Source organism: Salvia splendens, chromosome 11 (assembly GCF_004379255.2).
Source record: "Salvia splendens isolate huo1 chromosome 11, SspV2, whole genome shotgun sequence".
NCBI classification, from domain to species: domain Eukaryota; kingdom Viridiplantae; phylum Streptophyta; class Magnoliopsida; order Lamiales; family Lamiaceae; genus Salvia; species Salvia splendens.
The window spans coordinates 33,872,448-33,885,360 of record NC_056042.1 but is presented as its reverse complement, the minus strand read 5'-3'; the positions used below and the strand labels follow the sequence as shown (position 1 = coordinate 33,885,360).

General features: G+C 39.3%; 1 protein-coding gene across 1 annotated transcript; it reads right to left on the bottom strand.

Moving 5' to 3' along the window:
• Window positions 1-5,893: 5,893 nt before the first annotated feature.
• LOC121754076 lies at window positions 5,894-12,119 on the bottom strand. The gene is made up of 5 exons (XM_042149413.1): window positions 10,034-12,119; window positions 9,783-9,945; window positions 7,714-7,877; window positions 7,020-7,278; window positions 5,894-6,336 (listed from the first exon to the last, which is right to left on the bottom strand). Exons 1-5 carry the CDS (start codon window positions 11,578-11,580, stop codon window positions 6,229-6,231), a joined length of 2,241 nt encoding a protein of 746 aa, XP_042005347.1. The 5' UTR covers window positions 11,581-12,119; the 3' UTR covers window positions 5,894-6,228.
• Between the last annotated feature and the right edge of the window lie 794 nt (window positions 12,120-12,913).

Below are 12,913 nucleotides of genomic sequence, written 5' to 3'. Positions count from 1 at the left end.
CCCAATATCATGTCCTCGTGCGATCAAAGTTGCGCGGGGGTCATAGTTGACCTATCGGCCATATTGAATTGGGCCAAAATCCCCACAACGAGTTGGTGGGGGTGGAGGTGGCGCATAGGGCACGGGAGCGGGTTCGGGAGCATCGCCGGATGGAGTCGCGGCGCGACGGCGGTTGGCCGCCGCCTTCTTCCTTCCTTGCGGTCGGCGTTGGGAACAGCTCAGGGCGGCGTCGGGGCTACCCAAGTTAGCTCCGGCGAGTTGGCTAACCACGTCTTCGGAGCCGGCGTCGGATAGGGATACCGACCTTGACCGTTTGGAGGAGCCGCTAGAGGAGGATGTTACGCCTCCCCTATACTTCGGATGCGACCGCATCTCCTGCCAAATGTTGAGGTACTTGAACGGCTTGTAGTTCATGGATTGGTAGGTGTTCATCGCGGCAGTGATGACGTCGACCTCGCTCCGGTCGCTCCCCGCCGACCGCTCTTCCTGGAGGTAATACCCCTGGAACTTTTGGATTTCTTCGTTGGCTCGGTAGATGGCGTTGCGCTCGATTGTTCCCGCCTGCCGGTTTTCATTGTACCGGCGACAGATGCGCCACCAATAGTGATCGCCAGATTGGTTCGTGCCAACCTCCGGATCTTCGGAGATTGACAAGAACGCCTTGAACAATTGCTCCATCTCCGCCGGAGTGTACGGTGTGCGGACACCTCGAGTAGGAGGAGTCGGAGTTTGAGAGGGGGCGGTCGACCTCGCTCTAGGCTCGGGTGTCCACCCGTATAGCCCTTCGGGGGCATCTTGGTCGTCGATCGTGTAAGGCCGGTAGCCACCCGGAACTCCCGAACTTTGAGTTTGAGGAGGGGCCGAAAATTCCGTTTCCAGACTAGGAAACAGTTGTGAACCGAACCAATCGGAGTTCCAACCGTGGGAGCCCGAGGGGTGATCGCCGTCGCCGGACATTGTTATGTTGTAGGAGTGAAAGAAAGATTGAGAATGGAGATGAGAGAATGTAGATGAGAATTGTGTAGTGTGGTGTGAATTTTTCGGTGTGAAAGTGGGGTATTTATAGATGAAAATGTGTTTTTTTGGGGAAAAAATGAATAAAAAATGAAAGTGGGTAGAAAACGGATATAATTTTTTTGGGAAGGGGGAAAATAATTTTTTTTTTATTTTTAATCAGTTTTTAATTAAAAACCGATTTTAAAAAAATATTCAAATGCAACGGCTATGTCGTTGCCCAATCAGCGCCGGCCACGTCACTTGCTCGCTAGCACGGACGTGCTCGATGCATCGAGCAGCGCCGTGCCAGCGGCTCGAGCGCAACGGCGGACAGCGTCTCCGTGCTGCTGGCACGGACGGACGGACGCCGTCCTGCTCACCGTTGTGGATGCTCTAATACTCCATCTGTCCATGAAAAATAGTCTTATTTTGTCATTTTGCGATGTCAATTAAAATGGTCTCATTTCTAAAAATGAAAATTTATCACTCATACTTTATCCATTTTTTCTTATCTCTCCTACATATTTTAACCTCTTTTTTCTCCATATCACTCTTACTTAACAACTTTTTTCTTAATCTCTTTTACTTTACCAATTACTCATTAAAACTCATATCATCCAAAAATGAAATTATTTTATATGGACAGATGGAGTATTGAATTTAAAATAAATAAGAAAAGAAAATTTCAACAATTTTGGGAGGAAAAAGAAAAATGGAAAGGGTTTTGGAAAGGGAAAGGCTTGGTACAAGAAAATAATATTACACCTAAAAACAAGAAAAAGGAAACAAAAAAATTGTGTTACACTCGTTTTTTATTGCGTTACGAGTATATTATATTTATATGAGAGTTGCGGTACACAAACTTCGACTGCTTCTATGCAACACTAAACCTTTTTCACATTATAGTCTTGGCTTTGTTTTCGATTGCATTGCGAGTATATTATAGTTATATTGTGATGATGGATTATACTATACGAAGGTTATTTTATAAATATTACACTTTATTTAGTTAATGGTTATGATTTAATTGGAATTGAGACTTAGGACATCGACATCCTATTGCAAATTTGGATTGAATTATTGTAGGTGGATGACTTTATAATAGTTATATTTATATTTATTTTAATATATAGGAGTACAATTTATTTAATGTAGGTAGATGACTTCTTTTGGTTTTGTTGGATGAGCTTTTACAAGTCGGATATTCTTTTTGGACAAATCATCATCCATTGAGTGAGAGAGATGTCTGAGATGATTACAACCAGCAGATATATCATTCGAGGTTAACGGTTTCGAAATCGTTGGGATGATAGTTCAGTACGTAAATCTATGTTCCATGGTTGGTGCTTCCCCAAGCTAAAAGCATGGACAGAAAAAGGGTAAAAAGATAGATATAGTGAAGTAAGAATATTTGAGTTTATCAATGCAATTTCCAAGTGGCGTTGATAGTGGTAGTGGTAGTGGTAGTGGTAGTGAAGTAAGAATATTTGAGTTTATCAATGGAATTTCCAAGTGGCGTTGATAGTGGTGCTCAATTTCCGATAGAGGGAATCTCTCACTCACACACACACACACACACACAAAAGGATATGAGAGAGAGAGAGAGAGAGAGAGAGAGAGAGAGATATAGATAGCTTTTGATGCGATTGTGTGTGTTTGGAGGTAAACATTGTCACGTTGGAAAAAATGTGAATCGAGAAGATTAAGCAATGTGGGTTTTAATTTGTGACGTCTCATTGGTCCACTTGTCTTATTGGGTTGTCGGATCCTTTCCTCGGCTCTCAAGCGTTTGAAATCGGATTTGGATTGTGATTCTATTTATTCTTATACTCATACCACTATCCAAGAAAAATACTTTTAAGTTTTCCAATAAAATTAGTGTTATTTTTTCAAAACATACATAATTAAAATGAATAAATCTCATTTAAACATTAAGAACATAATTAATTTTATATGACAAAGGTGGAGTATTTCTATTGATCGGTCATATAGGCCCGAGTTGGACATCCAATTGCTTCGATTTGAATTGATCAACAAGCTAAAAACACAATCACGAATATATTGAATATAAAATATAAAATATAAAAATAATTACAAAGAAAAGAAAAAGACGTGGTGCAATGAAATAACTAAGCATAGAAAATAAGAAAAGGAGAGGAAAAAGGAAAAGGAAAAGGGAATAAAGAGAAAAGAAAAAGGAAAGGAAATTTATTGCCATATGTTTATGTAGAGATGAACTGATGAAATATGCCTAAGTAGATGTTTTTAATACTATACTGTATTTATTTGAAGATAAATTACATATAAGAGCATTTGCCCGATGCATCGGGCGGACTATCATCTGTCATTGTAGCCATGCGGACGATGCCCGATGCATCATCTGCACCCTATGCTTCGTCAACGGACGATAGGTCTTGGAGCACGCATCGTCCGTAGTATCGTCCGCCCCACTGCGGGCGACGCAGACGATGCAATGCGTTTTACATTTTTTTAATTCTTTAAAATTTATATATATACACTCTTTCATTATTCACTCTGCCATTCACTCTTTCATCTCATTCTCCCTATTTCACTTTATAAAAGGAATCTCGGTGATTTTCCAAGTCCGAATAGTCCGATGTTCGGTGGTGGTGCACGGTGGCCGAGTACAGACCCTGATGAATATCGGCCCTTCGACTCCAACACCCAGTACGATCCCGATTTCAGCACAGATTCGTATGGGCTGTCAGACATGGAGCCGTCTCCCTCCCGCGCCCCGCCCCACCCCGCGGCCGCGCCTCTGGCTCCGCCCCCGCTGCCGCCGCCGCCTCGGGCTCCGCCACCAAGAAGAAGCAGAACAGGCAAAGAGCCCAGAAGTTGCCGCTTCCGGAGAAGAATGAAGAATTCGCCACAGGGAGGACGAGCTACAACCCGGATGAAACCATTGTCTTAACGAAGTGTTGGATTGATATTTCAGAGGACCCGGTGTTTGCCAACAACCAAAAGCAAATCGCGTACTGGGAGCGTATCATTGATCGCTACAACGAGGCCAAGCCAGCGGCCGCCTACAAGCGTCATAGGGAGCAGCTCTGCAAGCACTGGGATCAGGTGAAGAAACAAGTCAATTTGTTCTCGTCGGAGTACAAGAAGTGCTTGAGAGAGCAGGGCAGCGGCGAGAGTTTGACTGATGTGCGCGATAGAGCGCTTGCGTCGTACATTTCATTGTACGGCGATTTCAAGCATTACAACTCCTGGCTCCTCTTGAAGAACAAACAGAAGTTCCAATGAGGGATTCTGCCCCTATCGGCTGCGGCGAAGAGGACGAAGAACACCGCCGCCGGTGATTATACGAGCAGCGACAGCGGCGCACCTCCGATGGACCTCAACCAACCGATGTACGAGGATGAGAGTTCTGGCACACCGATGTCCTCCCGGCATCCCATTGTCAGCAAGGCTGCCAAGAACATGGGCAAGGCGAAGGCGACATCCTCACAGGCCCCGGGCCCGGCTTCGGCTGCGGGACATGCCTACGCGGAGTTGGTGGCGGCCGCCAACCGGAGGACGTTGTTGGACACGCATCACGCCCTCAGGCAGCGCGAGGACCCGGGCGAAGCCGAATACCTTAAGTAGATGATTGATGATCTGCGCCGCAAGTTGAGAATGATGTAGAGTATGCCCTTTTTATCTATAGTGAACTTGTTTTTTTATTTCCAACTCTTGTAACTTTTTTTTAATTAAGTAATGTAGGATTTGCCTTTAAATCGTGGTGATTTTTTATTATTATTTTACATGACATATTTGAAAACATAAAATTAATTAACAAAATAGTAGTGAAAATTATAGGGCGGACTTTAGGGCGTCTCATTGCAGGTGGAAGAGTAGGAGGATAGAATAATGATATGGCGGAGTATAAGGCGCCCTATAGGGCGGACTATAGGGTGCCCCATTATGGATGCTCTAATAAATGTTATTTTATTATTTTCATCCTATTTAGTTAATGGTTCCTCCTATGATTTTGATTTAGTATTATAATTTTATCGTGATATTATTAGTGTCAAATCTGTTTTATTTGGCGGCTTTGGTTCCTCAATTTTAACATCGAATATAAAGAAAACAACGTAGATAAATTCATGCTATACTTAATAGTAGTATTAATTAGAATTATTAAGTTTTAATTAACGTGATTAAGTATTAATTAGTACTATATATTTAATTTCAGGCCATTGTGTGAAATATGAGAGCATCGTGCAGAGTAGCTCTTTTAAAAACAGTCATTTTTATATATACATACGACATAGTAACTTATAACTAGACAATTAAAATGTATGCATCACAAGTATTACCTTCTGTCACGCCAATTATATCGAAAAAAGCATGGAAGTAAAAGTTAGAGCAGCTCACGTGTTACATCAAAATTGTATTTACCTACAACGAATGATCTTAGAGTTGTATTGAAATCCAGATCAAAAAATTTAGAAACACAGGGAAAACATAATTCTATTTATGTGACAAGTTTCAATAAACAAAATGAATATGCCTTTTTATCCCAATTGATGTTTAGCCAATATAGTGAAAAGGTTTCATTGGATTATTATGATAAATCATCATCCAATTTATTATCAATCAAATCAAGTAATCAATATAAATATAAAGTTTATCTAAATAAATAGAGATGTATGCAAAGACACATCGATATGAATAACGCTTCCATTCCCTAAAGAAACATTTTCCAACTTGCTAAAGTAGTATAGAAATGCTTTCTACAGATAAATTTTGCACTCTAAAACAATATATTGATCCAGATTATGCAAATTCTTGATCAAAACAACAACAAATTCACCATAGATAACCTAAATGCACAGCTTAGATGGCAGAAAACATTCGATATACAGACTCTACATAGCAGCAATCAAAAAGCTTGCAAATTAAACTGCATAACTTCGGCCTATATACACTGTAAGTTAGTCAAATGGAGAGTATCCAACGAGTGCGTGGATAAAACTTAACTCGAGCGTACACTTGACAACAAAAAACAATTATACAAATCCAGCAATCCTGTGTTTCAAGTGACTAGAGGAATGATTGCGTTTCTTTACACTCTTCTGGTAAGCAAAAACCTGGGCCAAAGCAGTTTTGAGCAAGATTGACAAAAGATCTGGTCCTTTCTGAGCACGAGTGACAGCAAACTAATCACACGTGGAGCATGTTAGGATATGGAGTCGGACTCAGACAACACTGGAAGGAGACTGCAGTTCACCTCTTCAAAACCTTATGAGAGAAGATCCTCTTGGAATATGGACTATTCCTTGAGACCATCTTGTATGATTCGATTGCATTCAGTAAAGAACTGTGTACAGATCCCTGATTGTGACAAAAATATCAATGGTTTGGTCAAGAATATCACAATATGAGTACTTACATTAAGCAAAAATATTGCTCTAAAGCATTCCGATGCATAGTGAAAAAAAATTAATGAACGGGGGCTGATTCAAAAGGCAATCAAACAGTATATTCATCAAAGATTTGTCAAGTTAATCCTCATTTTTGGCTACACAATATCAACTGAAGTAGCAGTAATGTAGCTCTAGTGCACGAAAGGGTGAAAAATTAGTAGCAGTGTGTCATCTTGCATTTCTCTAGTTCATTAGGAGCTATTGTAGTGGATCGATATGTGGAAACATTTGTCAAGTCAATAATTAGAATAGTTATAGTCGAGAAATAGAAAAGGATATAGTCAAACATTTTTCAACGAGACGGTTCATTTAGACTAAGGAACACCCATTAGGTAAATATGATTCAGTGATACCTAAATAAGGTGTTGGGTAAGGTAGACAGGGCAATACTTGGTATATAAGTTTGTCTCCCACAGTAGGTGTTTCCACATAAATTAAGATCATCTTACTATCCATATAATGTTACCTTCTATCGTAAGTGCAAGTTAAGGTAGTGATTACAGTCTTACAAAAGAATTGCAGTCTGATAGTGAGAGATTAAATTGTCTTAACACCAAATTGTTAGCAACAAAATGACAGTTAAAAGAATACCTCAGTAACTCGAAGAGCTGTTTGGACAACATAATTTGCATGAGGATCCTGAATCAACTGCTCAAAGTAAGGGGCAGAGAGCAATTCATGGATGATCTTTGACCGTGTTTCATCATTACATACCACAAGGCACTTTTCAATTACATGGCTGCTAAACTTTTGTCTTGATAGGTGCACATAGTTACCCTCAAACTGGCGTGTCAGCTTGGATGTGGCGGATGGGATCTTGAGTTCCAAAATGAACTGAACGACATAATTTCTGCACATAAAATGAAATTGGTCTCAGGAAATATTGTTTTGCACGAATAAAAATCTTAGCATTTTTATGAGTTATTTTCAATCTACTACTAAAATTTTACTTTAAAGGGTGGGTGAGAGAGAGAGAGAGCAACAATTATCAATGCCATACAAAAATCAGTATCAAGAAAAAGGAAGTGTCAGCAATCACGTACAAATAATGTTTCAGTTATTAACTCGACTTAAAGTACACTTTTAGCATTTTACTTAAACAAGATCCCTAAGCTTGTGATGAAGTGCAAAATTCCTAAACACGAAGAACTAAATTTCTTGAATTCTTGGTACTGTCTTGATCTAGTAAATAAAATCATAATCTCACTAAGCAGGGGGGGGGGGTGTTCCAGCAAAACTAAACGTGAAACAAATATAAAAATCAGGTTTCTGATGACTTGAATACCCGAATGCATCTTGAGCAAGTAGGAGTCCATTTGCTGAAATCTCAGCAACCAAATTTTCTCGAAATTCTCCCGTGGAATGTGTGATGCATCGCTGCAGAACGCAGCACCCATGCTGGTGCATTGCAATATCCAGACAGTACTTTGCAGCACCAACAAAAATGAACTGCAAATGTGATTCGTTTGTGTAAGTAAAAAAACATTGAAGAAGACAAGTGTAAATGTGCAATATTTCCTATTTGTAGAAGACTTTTACCACCATTTAGTATAGGGTTCTGGAAGAAAAATGCTGAAAAAGTGGGGAAATCTTTATCCCAATTAACACACAAGCTAGTTATATTCTGTAACCTAAACCAAATTCAGAAAAATTAGAGCAAATATAAAACAAATGTTGCACTTTGATCCCTTTCTAACTAGTGATCAGATATGACTGATGTTGAATTCCTTCTGGAGTTGAATGCGGATAAGAGACAACAGATTACTGCTCTAAATGCATGAAGGAGCTCTGAGTTTTCAACGTAACGAAACTAGTCCTTAAGCATACTGAGCAGAAGAACATTTCCTATCTCATATGACTTCCAGTATCAATGAACACTTCAAATAAATCATGAGGAGTTGTTTGAGAAATTTCTACTTCACAAACTTAAGTCTTTCTTGTAGATAACTATGATTACGTTAGTTGATAGTTGATTCCAAGGGGTGAGAAACCATCCTATGTTTTCAAATTCAGAAGCCAGCTCGTGATATTTTGTAGGTTTAATTTGGGCACCATATTCTTTAAAGTTTTGATCATTAATTTTAAGCATAACACAAGACCTCAATCTCTTACTAAGGGAAGGACACAATCCTAAGGAGAAGGTAATACCGGGTAAATGGATATTTGCAAATTCCTCAAAATAGGTCCAACTCCCAAATTCGCAAATTAAAAGGATATTTGAGAGAGAAAAACATAAAAAAATTTCTCAAAGTTGGATAGCAAGGAATTATTCATGAATAAGTTACTGTAATAAAATTTCCAAAGTAGCAGGTTGAAAGATTAAACTACACTGTCAAAACAGCTCTGGCTAACAACCTTTTGCATATAATTACATTTTTTCTAACAGATTAGGACTAATAAGGTCACTGAGAGAATATTTGTACACTAAACATCCAATGGAATACTTTAGAATGCAGCATCTTTGAACTCAATGATGGTTTATTATAGGCCAGATATGTAATGACTATTTATTCCACAAAGTATTAGAAGAGAATTACATGCAACCCTTTTGAGAATAACTGTCCCTCTTAATGGCAATACTTAAAAGAGTACATGTGGTGAAAAGGCTATCTAGTTTTAGAATGCCCATCAATAGCGGTGCATGAAAGCAACTGAGCAAAGTTCAAAGCATTGTTGTATTTCATTCGTAGCAGTTTAAAACTAAAAGAAAATCGATGCATGCTTAAGGAGTCAATGGTTATTCATTACAAAGCTTTACACAAGGTTTCAGTAAGTAACTAGCCATTTATTCATAATAAAATTCAGAAACTTCTCTATACATCTTACAATATCTTCTACAAGGCCATTGGATTATATTGAAAAGCACATGAAACTACATCTTATTTCCACATCTAAATTAGTGATATCCACACAGAATTATAAGCAAATATTTCAAATGGGTATTGAGGATAAAAGTTCAGTTGATGAATGTTTCAGAAAGATGGCATAGAGTAAAATGATCAGAAGATGTAAGTGCAACAAAAGATGGACATCAATTTTGAATTAGTGTTATTTCAAGTTCTCCAAGGTCTTTATTGAATGGAAGTGGCATCCAATAAAATTGGATGTCAATTTCACCTGCACAGTGTCTTATTCCTACTACTAATTAACTGACTCTTAAGTCATACATAAGAATGAGTTATCACAAACTGTTGTAGAAAAACAAGTCATGTACAGCACAGAGCAACGAGGAGATGCACTCAGCTGAGGCCCAACTATGATAGACGATCTGATATGGCATAAACAATAGCAATACAGAATGAGTCTATTACATCAAGAAAAACCTTTTTAGGAAATATATAGAAGAGTAGTTACCTTACTATCTTCTTTAGTGAAGCATTGCAAGCACCGCTGAACAACATGATTACCATTTAAGTCCTTGATAAGTGCAAGGAAACCAGGCTCAAGAGCTGAGATAACAAGTGATACTTGTTGTCTTGTTTTAAGTGTCTCGATTAATTTCTGAACCACCCGAGTGCTGATACAAAAATAAATAAAGAGCTTGAAATAAAAGTGATATCAGCCGTCTTGTTTTAAGTGTCTACAATTAGGCAATGAAAACATACCCATGCGTGTTCAGAGAGATCCTAACAAGTTCCCCCTGCTCCTCAGTCAACCTTAGCAATATGTGTGTTGTCTGCTCTTCATTGCATACTTCCAACAATTTTTGCATAAGATAGTTTCCAAATGGATTAACCATAAGCTCAACAACATGGTCAATTATCTCATTGAATATTATCTGCACATCTTGAGAAGTTCCATGTTCAAATATCCTTTGCAAAATCCGACAACCATGATGGTCCTTTGCAATGTCATGTATGAATCCCTGAGCCTCTGCAAGGGAGCTACACTTTGAAGGTACGGAGGGAGGACAGACCATCCTTGGACTGTGGTAACCATCACGAACTGCAGTAACACCAAGACAGCCATTTAGCAGCAACCTCTCTTCAGTCTTCTCAGCAGCATTCTTCTGATGATGAAGGCCCCTCGGATTGTTTCCCCTTAAATGCTTGTGTCCTCTATCCATCCCATAATTTACACCCTCCCCCTGAATGATCAAACAATCCTCACTGGAAAAGGTATCAATACCCACTTGAGGCACTCTAACGTGGGGAGGCACTTTGGTTCGTCCATTAGGCACTGATGGCTGGTACTGTAGTACATTTTCTTCACCACAACGTGGCAGAATGTGCGTCAACTGAACCACATTAGGTGAATAAAAAGCATCCCTTCCGTCAACCAGATTCATCCCATTTCGTGAAGCACAACGAAAAGTGTCACCAACTGAAGACCTCTTTAAACCCGAGGACACACCCGGTACCACAAACCCCTGAGGGTAACTGCCATCTCCAAACACATTACCTCCAAAACCTGACGGGGAAAACATTCCATCAAACCGACCAGGTGAATGCCACAGATCACCACTCCTCGAATCACGCTGCATTTCCAAAAATGCAGAACCGTTCTCCCCCTGAATCCTGGAATGCCCTCTGGCACTGGAGAAGCTAAACCCCCTGCGCCCCAAAAACCCCTTCCTATGATCATCAAACGCCTCGTAACTCTCAAAATTCATCAGAACCCCTCCATTCGGAGCTGCCTCACAAGATTGGACACCGTTAGGGAACTCCTCCTCATCAGTAACGTACATTTTACTAAAATTTCTCGACAAATCAAAATCACCGAACAATTTGTTCTCATCCGGCCAAAAGGCTTTCAGTTCTTCCAAATGCGATCCAGTCCCATACAATGACCGCGCGCCGCCACGGAACAGACTCGATGAAGAACCATCGGTAGGTTTCACAGGAAATCCACTAACAGGGGAAGAAGACTCACGCGCATAGGTGCGCTCAAAGAGCTCTACACCGTCGTCATAGCCACAGCCATGGCTATTCCTTTTGTGAACCACACGTGATGCATGACCATAACGAAATCCATTACCACAGCCGCGATCGACATGATTACTACTCTGATGCTGATGGCGATGTGCATCGGAATGGAGATTAAAGGGTTCTGTTGCAGGAGAGATCTTACCGAGTAACATTTCCAGCTCATCATCATCGTCTCCCTTCATGCTCTCCGCAGCCTTGGGATGAATCTTCACTCCCTCAAACATCACAAAAACACACGCACACAACAAGCGCTAAAACACACACACACAAACAGAGAAACCCCCCACACACACAAAAACTAGAAAAATTACAACACTAGATTGAACAACAAATCAAAGGTGAAAAAAAACACAATAATCAAAATACAAAGAGATTTAGCGATTTTCAGCGAAAGTTGGAGTGATAATTATGGAAAAGTGGGGCAGTGAGATTTGAAAAGGCATTGATTTTGTTTTCGGTTCAAGGAAAAAAGGACTTTGGTTTCTGCTTTAATTTATTTCTTCTTTTAGGTGGTTTCGGTTTAGGGATTAATTTCTGGAAAAGAGATGGTGTAGCATGCAAATATGAAAGGATTGCTTAATTGATTATACTACAACGGTATAATGTAGTAGCACACAATTACACACTGTCTCACGCCATTAAAGCTGGAGAAAAGGGGCGCTCTCTCTGTAATTCCTGCTCTCCTGACTCTGCATACACAGCCGTACAATGTCTTTCTGCTGTGTATGTATGCTGTGTATGTATGGAGAGAAGGAGAGATTTTATGAAGAAAAGAAATGAGAATAATAAGTTGGCAGCGGCACTGGCAAACGATGCTATACTATTGCGCTTTCAATTTGTTTTCATCTAACGTTTACAATTCTACTCATAATATTTGAGCACTATTTAATTTTATAATTAAATATAAATAGAATTAATTACTAAGAATAAAAAAAGAAAATTATGATATACTACTAGTATTTAATGAGGGATGGAGAAAGCTAAACCCTAAGCACTAATGGTCTCACTAGTTACTTTTTTTATTTATTTTGGATTTTAGCACGAGATTTTATGTAACGTTCTTTTGTGAGTTAATGAAGAGAAAGTAAAGTAACAGAGGAAAAAGTAGAGAGTGTTGTTTTCCTTTTTAGAAACGTTTCATTTTTAATGGAACAACCTAAAAAGAGAAACATTTCATTTCTAATGGGACTGATGAAGTATTATTTTGAAAAATGTTACTGTAGTATCTTTAAATTAGAGCATTCACAGTGGAAAGCCCTATAGTCCGCTCTATCCTCCGCCACATAGCATTTTATCCTCCTACCCTTCCACCTGCAGTGGGATGCCCTATAGTCTGCCCTATAGCGCCACAATTTAATTTTGTATTTAATTTTTATGTTTGCAAATATATCAAGCAAAATAAATATAAAAAAAAACACCACAATTAAGGCAAATCCTACATTTACTTCATTAATAAAAAAAAGGTTACAAGAGTGGAGATAAAAAACAAGTGCACTACAGATAAAAAACACATACTCCAAATCATTCCCAACTTGCGGCGCAGATCATCAATCATCC